Genomic DNA, 24369 nt, shown 5'->3' on the forward strand with positions numbered 1-24369 from the left:
TGTTCGTATTGTAGAGGTGTTTGTGTTGTAGAGGTGTTTGTGTTGCGGAGGTGTTTGTGTTGTAGAGGTGTTTGTGTCATGGAAGAGTTTGTGTTGTTAAGGTGTTTGTGTTGTAGAGGTGTTTGTGTTGTAGAGGTGTTTGTGTCGTGGAAGAGTTTGTGTTGTGAAGGTGTTTGTGTTGTAGAGGTGTTTGCGTTGTAGAGGTGTTTGTGTTGTAGAGGTGTTTGTGTTATAGAGGTGTTTGTGTTGTGGAGGTGTTTGTGTTGTAGAGGTGTTTGTGTTATAGAGGTGTTTGTGTTGTAGAGGTGTTTTTACTGTAGATATAGAAAATGTGTGTAGGAAAAATATGTTGATGACTGTACACTGTATGACAGTCTGCAACAGGATTGACAAACAGTACAATGTCCTGTTTACTGATGACCTGGCTTGTGGACAATTACCGATATTTTTGTATGTACTTGTCGGTATACATTGACTAAATGGATGAGACACTGGGTACACAGGTAGCCACTGGGCAAGAACTTTTCTGTGGAAAATGTGGTAATCGGCTAATCAGGTTAGCTCAATTATCACAGTCACAGCCTGGTGAGGATGAGATAGAAACTGTCTACTGTATGATGTATGGCCTGAGTGGGCATGGCATTTATAAGACTGTGAAAGCCACAATGGACTCTACTACTTACTGAAGGGTTATGGATACATATCAGATATGGTTTTCTTGTCTGTCATGATTAAGTCTCAGTAAGTACACAAGTATCATTAGATTTGAGCTTCTGTTGAAGTGCAATGTGAGGTCACAAGGGTCACAGAGGTCAAGGTCAATATATGATATTGGAGGAATGTTGCAGGGGTCAAACAGGGCAAGGTCAATAGATTAATTGTAAACTTTATTTATTCTACAACAATCGCGAAACAAGTTATATTCACTTATATTAATCACGCTTGTTGGCCCGGATGGAAGCGTGCGAGGGGTCTTACTGTGGGAGGAAACTGGAAAACCTGGGGAAAACCCACGTGGTCGGGCAGGTGACCCCATACCTTTTCACGTCTGATCAGGGAATCGAACCCCAGCCACCTTGGCGCAAGGCATGTGTGTTACCACTGTGCCAACCAACCACCCATTGACAGAGGTTGCAAGGGTCACAGAGGTCATCATCAAGGTCAATAGAGGTCACAAGAGTCTAACATGTCAAAGCAACAAAGAGTAATTAGTATAAGATCATGAATCACAAACTTAATGATTACATTTAATAACAGCTTGGAGAGCAGGGTCATATATGATGGTTATAAAATATCGCAGTTAAATGTCGCTGTGCTCATTTTGTCGGTTAATGAATTATTTTTTTATCTGGATAAGGTCAGCTGCTGTTAAAAGCAAGCCTGTTTAGCTATCATTTTTATTGATTTTATGTCTAGCGATCATTAGGGAATCAATACCTTAGCTCAGATTATCCTCAACAATAAAATGTGTTTGAAATGGAATTGATCGAGGTTGGTTTTCATTGACCTGGACATGTTGCATCATTATACTAATGAGTTGTACATAAAAACTCGGACTGAATATATCAAATTCATGTTTCAGACAAATGATTTAGACAGCGACTTTACATTTAAGGAATGAAATTTACTTTTTCAACATTCATGAGGTCATAACAACATTGACTTCTGGACATGTTCCATGAATCGCTGGCTTCTGGACATGTTCCATGAATCGCTGGCTTCTGGACATGTTCCATGAATCGCTGGCTTCTGGACATGTTCCATGAATCGCTGGCTTCTGGACATGTTCCATGAATCGCATTAGCAAGCAAGCAAGGTTCATCTCTATGGATATAAAACGTTCTAGTTCAGTATCGCCCTTAGTCTCTGGGACATAAGTCCATACTGTCTGTCAACAATTTATTCATCCTTCTAAATCTCCAGAGCTATTGATGGGATCTTCATGATGTACAGTACCTTCCACTTAATCGGGTAACGCTTAATAGGGTATTTCATTTATTGGGGTAAAAATTCAAAACCCATTTCGTTTATTGGGGTAAAAATTCAAAACCCAAAACCATTTTCTATTAAATCATTTCGATCGGGTTGGAAAAGTAATATTTTTTAGTTATTTGAATACAACAATCTGACAAAAAAAAAATTCAGTGTGGGGTCTAGTTATCATGCTACTGCTGTTTGAGTTTGATTGAATTAGTAAAATTTTCACATTTTTAGCTCGTCTCTTCGAAGAAGAGTGAGAGCTTATGTTGTCACTCCGGCATCGGCGTTGGTTTTCCAAATGTTAAATTTTTGGTGCAAGTGTTGAAAGGCATAGTAATTTATGATAATATGGTCCCTGTGGGGGTCAAACTATCCCCTGCCGGAGTTAAACTAAAAGATTTTTTGGGAAAAAACCAGAATTTTCAAATTTTTGGACTTAGAATATTTCTGCGTTAAGTTTTTGGTGCAAGTGTAAAGAGGTTTTAATACATCACTTTATAGTTGTACTAGGGTGCTGATATTTGGCAATAGAGTCCCTATGGAGTAAGACAATCCCTTCCTGGAGTAAAACTTTAAAAAAAAATTGGATTTTTTCTTTATATATCTGTGTTTTTTTGTTTTTGTTTTTGTTTTTAAATCTTTGGACTATGTGTTAAGTTTATATTGTGAGTGTTGAAAGGCATAGTAATACATGGTATTAGGTTCCCTGTGGGGGTTAAACTATCCCTTGCCGGAGTTAAACTGAAATATTTTTTTGGGGAAAAAACACATTTAAAAAAAAAAATGTTTGCAAATGTTGAAAGCTATTTAACATATCACTTTATGATTGTACTAGGGTGCTGATATTTGGTAAAGGAGTCCCTATAGAGTTACACTATCCCTTCTTGGGGTGAAACTGAAAATAAAACAATGTGAAAATGCTCACAACAGACAATTTATACCGGTCCACATTTTTCAAGGGAGACAACTCTCATTAGGATAATATTTTGTCATAAAATTGAAGAAATATGTCCAAAAGCAATTACATTTGTATTTAATATATTCATTTAATCTACAACAGCATAGCTTGTCTCCCGAATGTTTGTCAATGAATAATTTATATACATATAAATTGGTATGGTTTTGAAAATGGCATGAATTCACAAAACATAATCTGATCAAGTAAACAATATAAATATTATTAATGCAATTTGCGAAACCATTCCAATTAATATATTTTAATTATTTATTGACAAACATTTGCGAGACGAGCATGTTTAGTATGTAGTCTTTCTGTACATGACACATCAAAAACCTGATTGAACCGTAAAGATGGCCACCGACGGCCATTTTGAATTTTATGAATTTTCATATATCCTCTTGTTGCACAAACCATTTAAGTCAATAGATTTTATAGAACATTCTCATTTAAAGGGACACTTTCAAAAACAGCAGAATGAATTTCCAAACATATTACCAGTCAAGGAATGAAACTGCCAAACTGATAAAAGTTATAGATGATGCCGCATCAATCTGCGTCTTGGTATTTCGTGATATTCTGACAAGATTCCTGAGAACAAAGACCAAATAGCATATATAGGAGTAGCAAGGTTCCATTGTTGTCCAGTGTATTGTCTGATTATTCTGAGTGTTAAGTTGTAGACCCTACATTGTAGGTCTAACTAGTGTATTTCATTACCTGGTGGCACAGGTAAAATCAAGTGCTCTCACACCTGTATGTTCTACACTTGACTTATAAACTCCTGTTGACATTTCTACAGAATAATAGATCTACTAAAGAAGGCAATAGCATTACCATATTTCAAATTTGATCAGCCCATGCTTGGTTATAACTATAGAGGTGGGTCGAAGATCGATAATGATTTTTTGAAAATTAGTCAAAGCGAAAAATGAAGCCGATCATCGATGACTACTTTTAAAAGGCAAATAATTGGAAATTGCTGAAAGTGTTTGTAAGTGTTTAGCTTCATGTATAATGTAATGTTACCAAACCAAGAAGTAGTGGATCTTATATTTGCCAATATTTTCAGTGGTCATTTACAAGTGATTAAGGAGATTTAAGTGTATTTAACAACCGTTAAATTGTTTGTGTTTAGTATTAAAGATATTGATAACAAAGGCTTAGTCAGATATTAAATGTACTTTAGATGTACATACATTTTCTACAAAAGGACAATTCTGTGCTGAATTTAGAAAACCAATTATAATCAATAAGATTGATTTTTAGTTTTCGATTCTGAAAGTGAAACTGATTCTTATCACTAATAATGAGCCAATCGATCCTTTGTAAAACCTTTGTACAGTTAGAGTTGAGGATAAAGGACTTGCTTTGTTTATATTGGAATATAAGTTACTATGATATTGTTTACATCAGTATGGCTAATCAGCTATATTGTAGATTGTGAAACCTAAAACAGATTAATTCATCTCCCAAGAAGTACAGTGGACCCTCGATAATCCGAACACCTTCGTTCCCAGCCCAAACCGTCCGGATTACGAGTTTTCCGGACTACCGAATTTCGTCTACCAGGTCAAAAAAAATTGTTGTGTAAGAGTTATCTCCCTTGACTCTATACAATACGGGACGTTTTAATGACGTTTCATAAACACGTCTTATTGTCAGTCTTTTTAAAAAATAAATATACTTATGTTCTTGATATGATTCTTGTTTTCTTTTATTTTGTAGAAACTAAAAAATAAACAATGTTTTTAAAAGAACATGTGAAGTGAAAGTTGTTTTATTTATAGCGGACATATGTGACCTACAAACAACACACATGGGTTACGTCCCAGAGGTTCACAAACGAGTAGAAATTACATACGTTAAATACCTGAAATGAAAGACCCACTATGTACAATGTACGTTTTTTTACGTAAATTATGAACCTGAAATGAAAGACCCGGTAAATGTACCATGTGTGTAATTAATAACATGCATCTTTCAATGAGTCGTCATTACACGTAACGGTGTTACAAGCCGATATTCTTGTTTACCCAACACAATTGTTAGTGATGTCAGAGGTCTCTGGTGATGTTAATTACCGATAATAAATTTATTACATGCATTTGTGATTGATTAAGTATCGTATCACATACTGTATGTTAGTGAATTAATTATTGCTAACTACGAAATTGCAATATGTAAAATAACTATAATAGATATTGTACGTCAAGTTGATAAAAGCAAGACCACTCTACACTATAAAACCCTTTAATACTGAAGCATTTAGGTCGATCGTAAAGAAAAGCAATGTACCGTTATAAAAACAGAGCTACATTGTAACACAGGTAAACACCCGGGGCTATGACCTGGCAGCGGTCGCTATGACTACGCACAGTGCCAAGCGATAGTCTGTACAGCTGTCGACACGGGTGACTTGCCCGACATTTTTCTTTCCTCGTGGTGAAAAAATCGTCCGGATTATCGGGGGAAATTTACTAATGAAAAGTACTTTCCGTTCCCAAAATGGGCTTCCGGAATCGGAAACCGAATTTCCGGACTGGTGAGTACAAATAACGTTACAGAAATCCGTTCCCGTGCTATTCCGTCCGGACTGCGAGTTTTCCGGACTATCGGCGTCCGGATTATCGCGGGTCCACTGTATATTTATTGTATAATTGTCTTTATTTCCTCCAAACTGAAGAGCATGGCATAATAACAATATTCAAATTACATATATGTTAAAGAAAATGCATGACATATGATAAAGATCAATGGACATGGAATATAGGCCTATATACACCTGGTAATTAGGGGCCGCGGTGGCCGATTGGTTAAGGTGTCTCGACACTTTATCACTAGCCCTCCACCTCTGGGTTGAGAGTTCGAAACCTACATGGGGCAGTTGCCAGGTACTGACTGTAGGTCAGCGGTCATCTGTACTTCAAATTTTCATTGATCTATTTAAAATACAATTATTAAAAATATTTTTTTAGAAATAAAAAAAAATATACACTATCAATAATGTTTTTGTAAAGTTATAAAAAGTAATTAGTGAACAATAATCAGGGCCCATCTTCAAGTTGTCAGTTGATAAAAGTTAATGTGTCAATAAAATCTAAAATATATAATCGGCGAGATATATATTTATACTGTAGATGTATTAAGCCGCCAATATACCAGAAATAACGTGTACATACCTGCCGTCATTAAGATATCATCAGACTCCATATTTAATGTTGTTTGTCGTGTAGATTAGACTGAACAGTTATTTGTCAGCTACTCCACACGAGTCGTTAAAGCAGGAAGGTCTATCAGGACTTATCTGTCTGTTTGTCCTGTTCTGGATCAACGGCCAATGTTGATCATGCATATGAGAGCCCCTAAACAGATTTGGCTCAAATCAGATGACATTCTGTTGGTCATCAATTGGTCAAGTTGAGAGTGTCAAAATGACCACAGGTCAGCTTTGATCTCTTTTGCATTGGAAGCACTGTTGCATTTTAGAGTGAGTGAGTTTGTGTCTTGGACATTTCCAAGTTGAAATAGATTTGTTAAAAGTTGATGTAACATACTGTAACATAGAAACTGATTGTGAGGATATGAGAAGATGGAGCAATCATAAGGGAGGAGACCGCAGCCCTTGATAGGGGAGCTTTCTCTGTAGTAATCTACAACAGATGAGCCCTCATCCCTTGACAGGGGAGCTTTCTTTGTAGTTTTACAACAGAGGAGCCCACATGCCTTGATAGGGGAGCTTTCTCTGTAGTAATCTACAACAGCTAGAGAAGCCCTCATCCCTTGACTGGGGAGCTTTCTGTTCAGTTCTACAACAGATGAGCCCTCATCCTTTGACAGGGGAGATTTCTTTGTAGTTTTACAACAGAGGAGCCCTCATCCCTTGACAGGGGAGATTTCTTTGTAGTTTTACAACAGATGAGCCCTCATCCCTTGACAGGGGAGCTTTCTGTTCAGTTCTACAACAAAGGAGCCCTCATCCCTTGACTGGGGAGCTTTCTGTTCAGTTCTACAACAGATGAGCCCTCATCCTTTGACAGGGGAGATTTCTTTGTAGTTTTACAACAGATGAGCCCTCAGCCCTTGACAGGGGAGCTTTCTGTTCAGTTCTACAACAGATAAGCCCTCATCCCTTGACTGGGGAGCTTTCTGTTCAGTTCTACAACAGATGAGCCCTCATCCCTTGACAGGGGAGCTTACTCTGCAGTTCTATAGCAGATGAACCCTCAGGCCTTGATAGGGGAGCTTTCTCTGTAGTAATCTACAACAGCTAGAGGAGCCCTCAGCCCTTGATAGGGGAGCTTTCTCTGTAGTAATCTACAACAGCTAGAGGAGCCCTCAGCCCTTGCCAGGGTGCTTTCTCTGTAGTAATTTACAACAGAGGAGCCCTCAGGCCTTGACGGGAGCTTTCTGTTCAGTTCTACAACAGATAAGCCCTCATCCCTTGACTGGGGAGCTTTCTGTTCAGTTCTACAACAGATGAGCCCTCATCCCTTGACAGGGGAGCTTACTCTGCAGTTCTATAGCAGATGAGCCCTCAGGCCTTGATAGGGGAGCTTTCTCTGTAGTAATCTACAACAGCTAGAGGAGCCCTCAGCCCTTGACAGGGTGCTTTCTCTGTAGTAATCTACAACAGCTAGAGGAGCCCTCAGCCCTTGACAGGGTGCTTTCTCTGTAGTAATCTACAACAGCTAGAGGAGCCCTCAGCCCTTGACAGGGTGCTTTCTCTGCAGGTATACAACACCCCACTGTGAATTTTCCTGTTCTAAATCTTCCACCATTGTGATGTGTTTTTGTCATATATTCCTTTCGAACAAATTACTTAGTATTTGAAATTTTCATTAACAATATGCTGATTCAAAGGTATACTTAAATAAAACTTTAAACTCAAAATTTTATAAATCGTGATGAAATAGTGATATTCAGTGTAAATGTATCAATCACTAACAACTGTTGCAGTTCGTCAGTTGATTTTAAGACATTTTAATTATTTCAAAAATGTTAACGGTGCCTACCAATGATATAAGCAACAAATTTTCCAAATTCACATTATGTACCTGTTTTAAATGATGATGGAGAGTATATATGTATGTACTTTGAGGTATGTTGTAAAATATAAGCCTTTCCTAACACTAAACAGGTAAAATATCTTGGCTAAGCACAGGTGCGCAAAACAGAGTATGTAATCTATACAGATACCTTGGTTCCGTATCATGCTGGTTGAACTCCCTAATTATATTTTTTTTCTCAAAATGATTAAAAATGAATTATTCATTAGAATTCTATAGAAGCTCAGATCTGGCCTTGATAGTATTAGAACACAGATATATTGAACAAGTAAGGTTCTGTTCTACAGTGGATTTCTCAGTATTATAAATGGCTCAGTATATAACTCAGATTGAATAATGAAATGATTTTTTTTTAACTTTGCTTTAAAATTGTGGGGGGAAAAACTGAAAAAAGGTTTTTGTTGATCAATCAAATAATTTTGTTTTCAGGTTTGTATTGGTAAAACACTAAAATACACAATGTCTGGAGTGTGAGTGGGCTAAGATACACAACATCTGGAATGTGAGTTGAGTTAGGCCTGATAGCTATATAGGCAAATTACAGTTTAGGATTTCAGTTTGTGGAACAATAGGATTAGTGGTTTGATAATGGGCTAACCAGATAAGTGATGGCTTGAATAGTGGGACAACAGGATTAGTGGTGACTGGATAGCGGGACAACAAGATTAGTGGTGACTTGATAGTGGGACAACAAGATTAGTGGTGACTGGATAGTAGGACAACAGGCCAGGATTGATGGCTGAATAGTGGGACAATAGGATTAGTGGTGACTGGATAGTGAGACAACAGGATTAGTGGTGACTGGATAGTAGGACAACATGATTAGTGGTGACTGGTTAGTGAGACATCAGGATAAGTGGTGGCTTGATAGTGAGACAACATGATTAGTGGTGACTGGATAGTGGGACAACAGGATTAGTGGTGGCTTGATAGTGGGACAACAGGATTAGTGGTGACTGGATAGTGGGACAACAGGATTAGTGGTGGCTTGATAGTGGGACAACAGGATTAGTGGTGACTGGATAGTGGGACAACAGGATTAGTGGTGACTGGATAGTGGGACAACAGAATTAGTGGTGACTGGATATTGGGACAACATGATTGATGGCTGAATAGTGGGACAACAGGATTAGTGGTGACTGGATATTGAGACAACAGGATTAGTAGTGACTGGATAGTGGGACAACAGGATTTTCAGTCAAAAGGTCAAGATCATTGTTAATGTAAATAGAAAATTGCTGTCTGCCAAATATAATCTCCAAACTTCACACAGTTGTTTCCTACTGGTGCATGTTTTAATTTTGGTGTGAAAGGTCAAAGGTCAATATCTCGGTTAATTGACAGAGATGTTAATTGAAAGAGAATAAGTTCTTGCTCATTCAACTGAGTTCCTTGGATAGATCCCTCCGTTCAGTGCAGTGGACCAATCAAATTCAATCTTCACACACAGCTTTATTATCAGAAGTACACGTAATTGTTTTTCAATCAAAAGGTGAAAGGTCATATGTCAATGTCAACGTTACTGAAAATGACAAATACAGTCCTTGGACAATGATGAAGGGATTTAAGTGTTGTCCATAGATACCTTGTTTGGGGTTTAGCTATTGGGAAACCTTATAAAAGGACTGCAGATGATGGCAAGCAAAATGATCATTAACTGCTTAAATATCTTAATAATTGATAATGTGGAGGTGAGAATTGATCGCTTAACTGCAGAATGGCGAGGATTTAATTATCTTTTCTCTACCAATGGATAACAAAAGAGTTACTTCGTCCTTGTGTACGTTAGTTTTTATCAGGTCTCCGAAATCTGTCCACAGACACAAGATTTTGCTTCAGTTTGTGTTTTGTCAAGTCTTCACAGATTAAATCTGTCGACAGACAAAAAAGATTTTCAGGATATTGTCATTCTCTAACAAGTTAGCCTTTTAATGCTGTTTGTATTGAATCATTTGCACAATTGGATTTAGCTACAATAAGTTCTATCTCAATCAATTTGGCTTCATAAGGCTGAATAGATGACTGATCTATAAAATGTTGAAGGGAGTTTAATTTTGTTAGAGACCAAAGTTAATACTAGTGGCAATTTGTGCAGCCTTTACATCTTGTCTTAAAATTTATATTTAATTTTCACTTAAGGGTGCATGCTACCTAATTATGACATGCATCATGATTAATAATTATAAAGAATTACGTTTTACAATGCTGTTAGATGGTAAAATATAGTCTTCAGATAGCTGCTGTGGTGTTTTAGAAGAATCTATATCATATTCCAAATTAGTGGTTCAAATTATGGCTATCAGTGTTCAGTGTGATTTGGTACCCATTGTGTTATAGAGGGTCTGGAGGGTGTCTCCACCCTTACTGTGGTGATATGTGATTGTTTGTACCCATTGTGTTATAGAGGGTCTGGAGGGTGTCTCCACCCTTACTGTGGTGATATGTGATCGTTTGTACCCATTGTGTTATGGAGGGTCTGGAGGGTGTCTCCACCCTTACTGTGGTGATATGTGATCGTTTGTACCCATTGTGTTATAGAGCGTCTGGAGGGTGTCTCCACCCTTACAGTGGTGATATGTGATCGTTTGTACCCATTGTGTTATGGAGGGTCTGGAGGGTGTCTCCACCCTTACTGTGATGATATTTGATCGTTTGTACCCATTGTGTTATGGAGGGTCTGGAGGGTGTCTCCACCCTTACTGTGGTGATATGTGATCGTTTGTACCCATTGTGTGATAGAGGGTCTGGAGGGTGTCGCCACCCTTACAGTGGTGATATGTGATCGTTTGTACCCATTGTGTTATAGAGGGTCTGGAGGGTGTCTCCACCCTTACTGTGGTGATATGTGATCGTTTGTACCCATTGTGTTATTGAGGGTCTGGAGGGTGTCTCCACCCTTACTGTGGTGATATGTGATCGTTTGTACCCATTGTGTTATAGAGGGTCTGGAGGGTGTCTCTACCCTTACTGTGGTGATATGTGATCGATCAGTAATCCTGGGTTTTTTCCCAGAAAAAAATGGCTGGAAAATGACAATTTGTTGTCCGGGCCAAAACTTTGGCTTAAAAACTTATATTAGATATTATATTAGAACAACAGGTTGGTGATGGCCGAGCTATAGAACTGTATTTTAGATATCATGAGTTTGATCCTGAGTTTGGTAGAATTACTGTGTATGTAGTATACTGTTGAGTACAGCAAGTTTCAGTTCAATATTAACCATTCTAATTGTTAACTGACTGTTAGAAATTCAATCCGAAAGTTGTTCATGCTTTTGAATAGAGTGTTGACATAGCTGGTGCTTGTCAATGTGGAATAGTACCTGTGATGTGATGTTTGGTCAGTCAATTTGATAATATATATATGTATTGTAGGTAGTAATCTATAATGGTGGTTTATATATACCACATAACCCAGGGGAAATCAACAAGGTTAAACAACCAAGGCCTCATTTACCTATACAAATTTAACAAAAACAAGTCCATGTTTTTAGGTGAAATTGAAATTTACCAATAGCAATTATCAATGTTAAATGAGCAATATTAAAAAAGCAGTATGTGTGTAGTTAAAAGTCATAGCTAATTATATTGATAATTAAAATTTTAACAGTTTTCATTTAAAAATGTCAATGTTAAACTAATATAAAGAGAATTCAAATCATTTGTATGTTTATATATATATATATGTTTATACCCTCTGGTTTTGTATTGATTTCATTCTGTTTCCATCAGGCAGGACTTAACCTTCTGAATACTGGCCTAGTTCATCAGAGGTTACTGTGACTAATATTGACCTATTTCCAAGGTCGCAGGGAACAAATGAATTAAAAAATTCTTCTTATAGATAACAAACAGCACCATGCAGGGTTTTGATATTATGCCAGAAGTGAATGGTTACAAAATTTTCATGCAATAACTACATCAAATATTTACAGGTTTTATTCAAACTTGGCAATAATGTTAAATGTGTTAAGGACTCAGTCAAGTGAGATTGTCACTTTTGTCAGACTTTATTTAACAGATTTATGGCCCTTTTATTAACTAGAAATGTCTGTTTTTCGCCATTTTTGTGTAATAAATGCAACAGTTGTTGTCAAATTTTCTTCAAACTTGGTAACAAGGTTAAATGTCTCAAGGGCTCAGTCAATTTGGATTGCCACTTTTGACTGACTTTATTTGACAGAGTTATGGCCCCTTGATTAACTAAAAACATTGTTTTCTGCCGTTTCCGTGAAACAACTGAAACAAATGTTAACAGATTTTCTTCAAACTTGATGATATACAAAATGTAGTTAAATATGCTTTAAGGGCTACCAAGTTTGATTGCCACTTTTGCTAGACGTTATTCGGCATTTCTGCTGTTTCCATGCAATGACTCCAACAAATATTATCCGATTATCATCAAACTTAGTGACAGTTATCTCCCCTTGATTTATATAAAAAAAAAAAAAAATTTATTTGCCATTGAAAAACCTGGCAAATATTTTCTGAAAGTTTTCAAACTCAGGAATAGGAATCAATGTATTCAGGGTTCAGACACATTTGTGATATATAGTTTATTCCATGTTAGACATGTTCATAATGCTCACCTCAAAATGTTTACCTACATAGAAAGTCAGGAAAGCATGGATATTGAGTCCATGAACTTTCTTGTTTGTTTGCATGTAACACAATTAATTACATATTAGATAATTAAGGTATTCAAATATTGTATTGAAATCCTGTTGCGGAAGGGAAAAAAAGAGAACAAATGCAAAATTTCACCTCATCAATCTGTCCTCGTGACTGACAAAATCCTTGAAATCACATGTTGATATATTGACTAAAATGAAAATGAGCACTATACTCAAATATTTTTGGGATATAAGGTAACTAACTGGGGCCGATAGCCCAGTTGGTTAGAGTGCTGGCCACATTTTCTCAGGTGAAGATCCGAGGTTTGTGGTTCGACACTCCCTACCCATATTGGTTTGTGTTTCTCGGGACGCTGAGAAATGGGCCGGTCTGTGCTGTTGTTGTTGTGTCCATGGGCAAGACACTTTACCCTAATTGCTCTGGATGACATGCGGTGGGTCTCCCATATGGTGTTCAGTGAGGTAGTCACCAGCTACTACCATGATACCTGACACAAAATGTCCTTGGCTGTTGACAAGGCAATTAACCCAGTAAACAAGCTACTAAAAAGAAAGGATATGAATTGGAGTTCCGCATCCAATTACCTGAAATCAGCTTTGAGATTCACAAGAATCTAATCTGGCAACAAAGTCATCACTTCGTAATCTGCCCAACAATGGTGAGCGATACAGGTCCATTGGGCCTCTTTTCTTGCTTTCTCTGAAGTTTCTATAGTAATCATACAAATACATTTTTCTTTGTTTCAGGGGTGCTTTCTCTGAAGTTTCTCTGGCTCAGGACACATTGGAATCAAAACTTGTAGCAATTAAATGTATCAACAGACGATGTCTGGCAGGCAAAGAGGAATCCCTGGAAAACGAAATTGAAGTTCTACGCAGGTAAGGCTACACCACCTATCACAGTGATGACTGGAATCGATAAGAAAACATCAAGTATCGGCTGTCTCTTAAGCATTGAACTGCTTTCATTTGGAAGTTATGGGCTGATGAATGCCAACTGAACAATTGCAAAGGCAAATTCAACATGAAGCGCGCTAGCACGCTAGCGCTTCATGTTTCAATGCTTATATTTACATTTGACATCAAATTTGAAAGACTATATCCAGGAATTTTACTCTGATAATGAATGAACAACTTATTATCGTCAAAGACGGAACAGCCTTTTCAACAGCCATCTTTCGTTATCGCCGACGTGACAATTATGACGTCACTATAATAATGACGTCATAATAAAGATTTGGAAGTTATGGACTCATAACTTCCAAGTGAGCTTGGTAAAGCTATATAGTGGGGCTGCAGTGTAAATGTAAATATTTATAGAAACAGCTATTTCTTAAAGAAATTGAGTGTTATAAAATACAGTTCCAGTTTAAGTAACAAGTCATAAAAAATTTTGGTTGTTGTGTTTTCGTGTTTTTGTCCAGGACTTGTAATAAATAATCTATATATAGGATTGTGCCTAAAACATACTGTCGAGACGAAATTACACTTTGACCTAATATATAAATTAAGCATGTGCAGCCTGTGTATTTTGGAAAAAAATAATATTGCCACTTAAAGTAAGTAAGCATATCATTGCCCTGAAGTGTTTTCTTTGAAAAAACTTCTTCCTCAGAAAAATAAGGGAACTTGCAACAAAAATGAAGTGTCACCTAAAGGAAGGTCTGGATTCAGATTTGTGAAAGAGAAGGATGCTTGCTATTTTTGGGAGTCTAGAAGTGACATAAAAGATATAAAGTTTGGGGAATCATATTGTACCAGTAGTGTAATGATTTTGACATCTTTACCATATATGTAATAGATGTTGTACGTATTTAATCCATGAGGACAGCACATGAGCTCCAAGTAAGGATTGGCTAATCACAGGACAATAGAAAAATACTTGTTGACAGTTGTTCTGAACCATAATTGACATGGGTCAAAGGCTTTGAAATTACCAGGCATACACAATTGATAACAAGTGCTTTGTCAGAAAAAAGGTGAAATAGTAAATTTTTGGAACAGAAGTAAAATGTGAAATAGTAAATTCTTTGAACAGAAATGGCCAGGGACATGTCATTTGGCCTGCAGCTTGCTTAAATATGTATTTAAAAGGTAAGGGCATTTTTGCCATGTCCGGGCATACTTCAGAATCAAAAGTCATCATTTGAGAATCGAATGATTATCTGAAGTTGGTCACAATAAATTTTAATTAAATTTTAAAGAAAATATCAAGCTCAGTCATTTCCAATGACTGTTACATCCTGTAAGGAATGCAGAATTAAAAATTTACTTTAAAAAATGTAACAAAGTAATTGACAGAATTTCAATTAAGGATTCTTCTCGCTGGTTAAAAAACTGCAGAATTTCAAAAAAAAAAAACCAACCACAATTACGAAAAGGAATCTTTGATTTAGGAAATAATTGGATGAGAAATTTACTGTTTCCATTTTGTGGAGAGAATTCCCGAGAAATTGGATGGCACCAAAGGAGCTATGAAGGTGGAACGATCAGAGACGAGGCTGAATAATTGATATTGATTAGAGTCGTTATGTAGCTTGTCTGAGACAGGCCTCCAGATAGGACAGTCGGTGTTGCTTGTCGTATACAAGGATGACCTGAGTTTGATACAGTGCTGGGCTGCCTGTCACCGTTGGATTAGCCAGGCTTATGAATTAATGGCTTACAATGGCTTAGTTCTAATGACAAACATAAAACTTGGCTACAAAACATGTTGTCGTTTCTCTGTTGGTCATATGTCAGCAAGCTACATATAACCCAGATCTTATTTTGACCTTACTCATTTACATACTGTAAATTTTAGCAGGTCATTGTTCTTCAATTTTGTTATTGTAGGAATATAATTACATTAGAAATTTAAATAAAAGAAAATTTTAATCTGAATTTTTTTGCAGAAATTTTGTATTTGTCAAAGTTGTTCCATTCTACTTCAAAACATAATGAAATATGAAATTAAAAACATTTAGAAATGTTGATATACTGGGTACTTTAGCCCAGGGTTCCAGTCCCCAGTTTGTGCTGATCTGACAAAAGGATCAGAAGGTTATTCCAACATTAGGTACCTCTCTTATCGAAGCATCGATTGGCACCAGCATTTGTCATGAAAGAATTCCCTCAAGGGTACAATTTCCAACCCACTGATGGAAGTCTCGATTGATTTGGGCGGTGTGGGGTAAAAAACCACTATAGACTTAAATTTCTGGGTTCCATTGAAGGTTTTTTTGTCTAGAAGTTTTAACCTCTCTTTTAAATGTATATTGAAAATAGCTATATTAAGTCACAAAATTGTGAAATGATATTCATTCGGAATGCTTCGGTTAATATTGATGTGTTCAAAACAGAGCTAAATGTGCTTGCTTGTCTATAATGTGCCAATCTTATTCCTTATTTGCAGTTCTTGGATATTTTGTGTAGCTCTGGGGAGCTGTGGGTGGAAAACATAACTAGAGGCTGTCTTATGTTTGATGGCTAATCTGAGCCACTTTGATGTTTGAAAGTTACAGTAAACCACCAATATATAAAGCTACTGAAAGTCCGAGTCCATTTGATGTTTGAAACTAATAGACCACCAACAAACTACTGAGAGTCTGAGTCCTCTTGATGTTCGAGCCACTAGTCCACCAACATTCAGAGGAGTTAGCTGTTTTTCTGGTTGCTGTAACCCTGGTTCCTAGTTAGCTGCTGCTTTTCTGGTTGCTGTAATCCTGGTTCCTAGTTAGCTGCTGTTTTCTGGTTGCTGTAACCCTTGGTTCCTAGTTAGCTGCTGTTTTTCTGGTTGCTGTAATCCTTGGTTCCTAGTTAGCTGCTGTTTTTCTGGTTGCTGTAACCCTAGTTCCTAGTTAACTACTGTTTTTCTGGTTGCTGTAACCCTGGTTCCTAGTTATCTGCTGTTTTCTGGTTGCTGTAACCCTGATTCTAGTTAGCTGCTGTTTTTCTGGTTGCTGTAACCCTGGTTCCTAGTTAGCTGCTGTTTTCTGGTTGCTGTAACCCTGGTTCTAGTTAGCTACTGTTTTTCTGGTTGCTGTAACCCTGGTTCCTAGTTAGCTGCTGTTTTCTGGTTGCTGTAACCCTGGTTCCTAGTTAGCTGCTGTTTTTAGGTCACCTGAGACGAAGTCTCAAGTGACCTATTCTAATCGCCTTTTGTCCGTCGTCGTCCGTCGTCCGTCGTCCGTCGTGCGTCCGTAAACTTTTTACATTTTCGACTTCTTCTCCAAAACCACTTTACAAAATTCAATGAAATTTGGCAGAAAGTTTCTATGGCTGAAGGTCAACCAAAATTGTGAATTATATGGTCCCCAGCCCCCAGGGGCCTGAGGGGTGGGGCCAAAAAGGGTCAAATTGACTAAAACTTCAAAAATCTTCTTCTCTACTCTCAGATATGGTAGAATCAAATACTCTTCATAGATGGAAGGGTCTTAAGGTGCTTTACCAAAATTGTGAATTTCATGACCCTGGGGTCTCACGTTTGCCCCTGGGGAGGGGGTAAACTTTACTATAGTTTATATAGGGAAATCACATTTTTGACTATTATTTGTTGGATTTCTATTGGAATTCATTCTAACTTGTATCAAATTATCAGCATGGGATGACAGTTTGATGTTATGTACATGTTGGCCCTGGTTGACCCCCAGGGGCTGGTGGGCGGGGCCAAAAAGGGTCAAATTGACTGAAATTTCAAAAATCTTCTTCTCTACTCTCAGATATATATGTTAGAATCAAATACTCTTCATAGATGGAAGGCTCTTCAGGTGCTTTACCAAAATTGTGAATTTCATGACCCTGGGGTCTCATGTTTGCCCCTGGGGAGGGGGTAAACTTTAGTATAGTTTATATAGGGAAATCACATTTTTGACTATTATTTGTTGGATTTGTATTGGAATTCATTCTAACTTGGTTCAAATTATCAGCATTGGATTACAGTTTGATGTTATGTACATGTTGGCCCTGGTTGACCCCCAGGGGCTGGTGGGCGGGGCCAAAAAGGGTCAAATTGACTGAAATTTCAAAAATCTTTCTCTATACTCTCAGATATGTTAGAATCAAATACTCTGCATAGATGAAGGGGTCTTAAGGTGCTTTACCAAAATTGTGAATTTCATGACCCTGGGGTCTCACGTTTGCCCCTGGGGAGGGGGGTAAACTTTACTATAGTTTATATAGGGAAATCACATTTTTGACTATTATTTGTTGGATTTGTATTTGAATTCATTCTAACTTGTATCAAATTATCAGCATGGGATGACACTTTGATGGTATGTACATGTTGGCCCTGGTTGACCCCCAGGGGCTGGTGGCCGGGGCCAAAAAGGGTCAAATTGACTAAAATTTCAAAAATCTTCTTCCCTACTCTCAGATATGGTAGAATCAAATACTCTTCATAGATGGAAGGGTCTTAAGGTGCTTTACCAAAATTGTGAATTTCATGACCCTGGGGTCTCACGTTTGCCCCTGGGGAGGGGGTAAACTTTACTATAGTTTATATAGGGAAATCACATTTTTGACTATTATTTGTTGGATTTGTATTGGAATTCATTCTAACTTGGTTCAAATTATCCTCATGGGATTACAGTTTGATGTTATGTACATGTTGGCCCTAGTTGACCCCCAGGGGCTGGTGGGCGGGGCCAAAAAGGGTCAAATTGACTGAAATTTCAAAAATCTTCTTATCTACTACATATGTATACTGTATATGTTAGAATCAAATACTCTTCATAGACTGACCCCATTAGGACTGATGGGTGGGGCCAAAAAGGGTCAATTTAGTTGGCCGAAATATTTCAAATCTCAGGTGACCGTTAAGGCCCTTTGGGCCTCTTGTTCTGGTTGCTGTAACCCTGGTTCCTAGTTAACTACTGTTTTTTCTGGTTGCTGTAACCCTGGTTCCTAGTTAACTACTGTTTTTCTGGTTGCTGTAACCCTGGTTCCTAGTTAACTACTGTTTTTCTGGTTGCTGTAACCCTGGTTCCTAGTTAACTACTGTTTTTCTGGTTGCTGTAACCCTGGTTCCTAGTTAACTACTGTTTTTCTGGTTGCTGTAACCCTGGTTCCTAGTTAGCTGCTGTTTTCTGGTTGCTGTAACCCTGGTTCGTAGTTAACTACTGTTTTTCTGGTTGCTGTAACCCTGGTTCCTAGTTAGCTGCTGTTTTCTGGTTGCTGTAACCCTGGTTCTAGTTAGCTACTGTTTTTCTGGTTTCTGTAACTCTGGTTCCTAGTTAGCTGCTGTTTTCTGGTTGCTGTAACCCTGGTTCCTAGTTAGTTGCTGTTTTCTGGTTGCTGTAACCTTGGTTCCTAGTTAGCTGCTGTTTTCTGGTTGCTGTAACCCTGGTTCCTAGTTAGCTGCTGTTTTTCTGGTTGCTGTAACCCTGGTTCCTAGTTAGTTGCTGTTTTCTGGTTGCTGTAACCCTGGTTCCTAGTTAGCTGCTGTTTTCTGGTTGCTGTAACCCTGGTTCCTAGTTAGCTACTGTTTTTCTGGTTGCTGTAACCCTGGTTCCTAGTTAGCTGCTGTTTTCTGGTTGCTGTAACCCTGGTTCCTAGTTAACTACTGTTTTTCTGGTTGCTGTAACCCTGGTTCCTAGTTAGCTGCTGTTTTCTGGTTGCTGTAACCCTGGTTCCTAGTTAGCTGCTGTTTTCTGGTTGCTGTAACCCTGGTTCCTAGTTAGCTACTGTTTTTCTGGTTGCTGTAACCCTAGTTCCTAGTTAGCTGCTGTTTTTCTGGTTGCTGTAACACTGGTTCCTAGTTAGCTGTTGCCCTTGTCCTTAGTCATTACCCTGCAGCTGGTCCCTAGATAGTGGATACCCTGCTTCCTAGTAAGTTGTTACCCTGGTCTGAAGTTAGTCGTTTTCTTGGTCCCTAGTTAGTGGTTACCCTGGTCCCTAGTTAGTGTTACCCTGGTCCCTAGTTAGTGTTACCCTGGTCCTTAGTTAGTGGTTACCCTGGTCCCTAGTTAGTGGTTACCCTGGTCCCTAGTGAGTGGTTACCCTGGCCCTAGTTAGTGGTTACCCTGGTCCCTAGTTTGTTGTTACCCTGGTCCCTAGTTATTGGTTACCCTGGTCCCTACCTAGTAAGTGGTTACCCTGGTCCCTGGTTAGGTTAGTGTTACCCTTGTCCCTAGTTAGGTTAGTATTACCCTTGTCCCTAGTTAGGTAAGTGTTACCCTAGGCCTGGTCCCTAGTTAGTGGTTACCCTGGTCCCAAGTTAGTGTTACCCTGGTCCTTAGTTAGTGGTTACCCGGGTCCTTAGTTAGTGGTTACCCTGGTCCCTAGTTAGTGGTTACCTTGGTCCCTAGTTAGGTTAGTGTTACCCTGGTCCCTAGTTAGTGGTTACCCTGGTCCCTAGTTTGTGGTTACCCTGGGGTAGTGGTTTGTGCCTGTTCGATCAGATTTCCTGGTCTGTAGTACATTTGTTATCAAATAGTCAAGAGGGACGGTTTTGTGGTATTAAAATAAAAGACAAGTTTCCTTTTGGTGAGAGTTTGAAATTTCATTGTGATTAGTGCTACATGTCAGGATGTCTGTTATCTGGCGTTTTAAGTTTGATGCTCGTTTCTGTCTCCATTATCAAAGTCTCTGACAGATACAGTCCCCAGCAGATACCGTGACAAGTGACATTTCTCCATATCACTGGCTTTTAACAGACCAACATCTCAACTGGGCTTCTTTTATTGAGCTTAATTTTGGTAAAAAGGATCAAGAAGACTTCCTGGATGGTTGGAGAGCTATGACAAGACTATAGTTATGGATGATGGAGTCCAGAGATGATGAGTGGATTAAGAAATCAACAATGATGGACTTTGTGGCTGATAAAATAGAAAATTATGGACTTTGTGGCTGATAAAATAGAAAATTATAGACTTTGTGGATGATAAAATAGAAAATTATGGACTTTGTGGAGGAAAAAATAGAAAATTATGGGTTGGGAAAAAACCCATGGACATTGTTGATGATAATTAATTGGTTGGGAAATCAACAATGATGGACTTTGTGGATGATAATGGGTTAGTAGGAAATCAACAATGATGGACTTTGTGGATGATAATGGGTTAGTAGGAAATCAACGATGATGGACTTTGTGGATGATAATGGGTTAGTAGGAAATCAACAATGATGGACTTTGGCTATACTTGAAGGATAATGATGAGTGAAATTCTTGGAATATTTATATGGATGGTAAGAATTTTGTCACAAACAAAAGCAATTGATTTTATTTGAGCTCTTGAAAGTATGAATCTTCAAGGCTCTTCGATGTGAAATCATTGCCCTCAGCAATCTTTCAGATGACTGTAATTCTGCTTCTTTACTGTCTATTTTAAATGTCCAAACGGTCTTCTTCACTGTTATAGAAGTCAGTTGGAATGGATGGCAGACAGAAATGTAAAATTAGAGTTGGTATTAGCCGTGTCAACTCCCCCCGTATGAATTACAGTCCCCTACCGAATGTAAAATTCTAAAACATTCATGCTATTCCAGCCACGAGCAACGTATATTTGGCCAGTCAGAAGTTGATGACATCTTGAATTGTTAGAATTTTTATAAGTCGCATGGGAAACCTCCTCTCTAGGGCAACATTTTCAGCCCATTGTCTTCTGTTACTTTTGGTATTTCTAATATTTTAGCGGCAAAGACAGTGAAATTCATAACTGGCCGCTACTGAAATCTCAGGAAATCTTGTGAAAAAGCATTAGTAAACGAAAATTGCAATGAATGGACATGGGTTGGAATAATGAAATGTGGCAAAGGGGAATATACCACAGTGTGAGATATTTGAATTGAAATACATATTAAGATTTTGTCAGGAGGAATGACGTGTGTGGTGATTACTGTAATATCAATAAAGTTTGATTTAGAGATCTTGTATTAATGTCATTTTAATTATGTTGTAGTAATTAAGGGTGTGAGAGACACCACATTGTAAATGTACAAATATATTGTATACTATTCCTATAGGTATTCAATCATGGAAATGCAGATGGAATTATAATTAGTGTCTTCAAAATATTTTAAATCTGGCAAAATATTGGTATTTTAATCATGTTGTGTAATAAAAATATATTTTATTTCTCATCTAGAGATAAAATGAATTTGGATTTGTAGTTTTGAAAATCAGATTTTCTTGTTTGTTGTCAAATCAATATGCAAGTTCAAACACTTTTCATAAAACTTTTATTACGGGAAAATCACAAAAATACCCTAAAATCAATTAAAAATTTTCGATTTTTTGGAATTTTTATATGCATATAAGCGGGAGTCTGTGTTTTAGTCGATGCAAATACACGGGATTAAAATACAAAGATAAAGAAGAGAAAAATCGGGACATGATAATTTTATGCAAATAAGCGGGATATGCAAATAAGCGATATGCAAATAAGTGGGCTTCTGTGTACTCGGTACAAGAACCGTACCGACATTCGTTTCACAAAATACCGGTATTTGCAAGAAAAAAAACATTAAAATCTGACGTAAAAAACTCGACAAAACAGTTATTTTGTTCAGTTGTTTCAATCACTTACTAAAATGATGTCGCAACTTTACCGCTATTTTCTATGTAAACATCTATCCTAGCTTTACTTGTAGTTTCGTATCCATATGTCTCATTTTTGTTGTGTGTGTTGAAAAGTCGAAATCAGAAATCAATAACTTACAAAAGATTTAATTGTCTCTTTAGATGTCATATTTCATATTTTTGTATCAAAATATGTAATTAAAATCAACGATCACGTGATCCGTCTGTTCACGTCTGATCACATGATCAATCGGTCAAAATGGGAGCGCCTTTTGGATACGGGCTTCATCCGAAACTCTGTAGTTTGATGTTTGTCACTAGAGTATTTATCAACACGAATTAAAGGCAAGTTGTTAATCTGTTTGTTCATATGTTTACCTTATTTTTTCTTTAATTACTTTGTTTACGATTAACGTAAGTGATTCAGAGCCTGATCAGACTGCATCATTAGAACGAAGTCATACCCTTCCTACACTGCTCTGAGACAGACCTATTGTCGTCCAGATCTACGTTATCGCAGCTAATATTTCATAAAAAAACATGTATCATGGATCAGTGATAGTATGCTGAAATCCGATCGTTTATCTTATAAAGCTAACAAAACTATCGTATCTGTTAGTCGTAGTGGTCATTCCGACATTCGTGATGTTTACTGCACTCTTCCCTCTCAAAGAATATACAGAATGTGGAATTTTTGGAATAATATTAACTGCAGTTGGTTAAAGTATTAATAATAAATACTCCTGCCATAGACATCTACATTCAGTTCTTATAACTAATTACGATTGGGACATTTTCAAATCTAAATGGTCCATCATTAGGGAGTACCCCAACTGGAAAGGCATTTCATGACAATTTTTACAACTGATGATTTAACCAGCTTGTCTTAATCTTCAGCTATAAATGTAACATTTTCAAATTATTTTATGTAATGTACACAAAGCTGTGAAACTTTTGTGTTATATTGATAAATAGTCTGAGTTTTCTCTGGCCCTGTCACCATGTCTGGTGTAGGGCCGGAGCGCGCTACTATATGAAAACGTGGAATTATATCCGACACCGTTTAGTGTCTCTAAGAATTTGGTGCAAATACAATAAAATCAGATGTGACATAACACCTACCTTACATATATGGATAAATCATATATCTATTTACCCAAGAACACCCATTTAGTCCCATCTAGGTGTTTTATTTCGTCCGTATACATTTATAAATAATGAATTTTTAGCCCACCATCATCAGATGGTGGGCTATTCAAATCGCCCTGCGTCCGTGGTCCGTCGTCCGTCCCTCCGTCCGTCCGTAAACAATTCTTGTTATCGTTAATCCTCAGAAAGTACTGAAGGGATCTTTCTCAAATTTCATATGTAGGTTCCCCTTGGTGCCTAGTTATGCATATTGCATTTTGAGACCAATCGGGAAAACAACGTGGCCGACAGGCAGCCATCTTGGATTTTGACAATTGAAGTTTGTTATCGCTATTTCTCAGAAAGTACTGAAGGGATCTTTCTCAAATTTCATATGTAGGTTCCCCTCAGTGCCTTGTTATGCATATTGCATTTTGAGACCAATCAGAAAACAACATGGCTGACAGGTAGCCATCTTGGATATTGACAATTGAAGTTTGTTATCGCTATTTCTCAGAAAGTACTGAAGGGATCTTTCTCAAATTTCATATGTAGGTTCCCTTTGGTGCCTAGTTATGCATATTGCATTTTGAAACTAATCAGAAAACAACATGGCCGACAGGCAGCCATCTTGGATTTTGACAATTGAAGTTTGTTATCGCTATTTCTCAGAAAGTATACTGAAGGGATCTTTCTCAAATTTCATATGTAGGTTCCCTTTGGTGCCTAGTTATGCATATTGCATTTTGAAACTAATCAGAAAACAACATGGCCGACAGGCAGCCATCTTGGATTTTGACAATTGAAGTTTGTTATCGCTATTTCTCAGAAAGCACTGAAGGGATCTTTCTCAAATTTCATATGTAGGTTCCCCTCAGTGCCTAGTTTTGCATATTGGGACCAATCCAAAAACAACATGGTCGACAGACAGCCATTATCGCTAAATCTTAAATTTTATATATAGCTTCCCCTTGTTTGAAAAGTACTAGCTATAGAGGGCTGTTTCTGAATTTACACAGATTAGTAAGACTTAGAAGAAGGGAAAAGTAGAGAAAAGATCAATCTGACATGGAACCTATGAAGATCATTCAATGGTGGGCGC

The 24369-nt window shown here is 37.6% G+C and overlaps 1 protein-coding gene across 1 annotated transcript in view; it reads left to right on the forward strand.

The window, feature by feature from the left end:
- LOC117330854 (calcium/calmodulin-dependent protein kinase type 1-like) overlaps positions 1-24369 on the forward strand; it is an 81509-nt gene that overhangs the window by 17386 nt on the left and 39754 nt on the right. Inside the window, exon 2 of the mRNA XM_033889383.1 lies at positions 13388-13519. Coding sequence (XP_033745274.1) covers positions 13388-13519 — 132 coding nt within the window. The remainder of the gene's footprint in view (positions 1-13387; positions 13520-24369) is intronic.

Source organism: Pecten maximus, chromosome 7, assembly GCF_902652985.1.
Source record: "Pecten maximus chromosome 7, xPecMax1.1, whole genome shotgun sequence".
NCBI classification, from domain to species: Eukaryota; Metazoa; Mollusca; class Bivalvia; order Pectinida; family Pectinidae; genus Pecten; species Pecten maximus.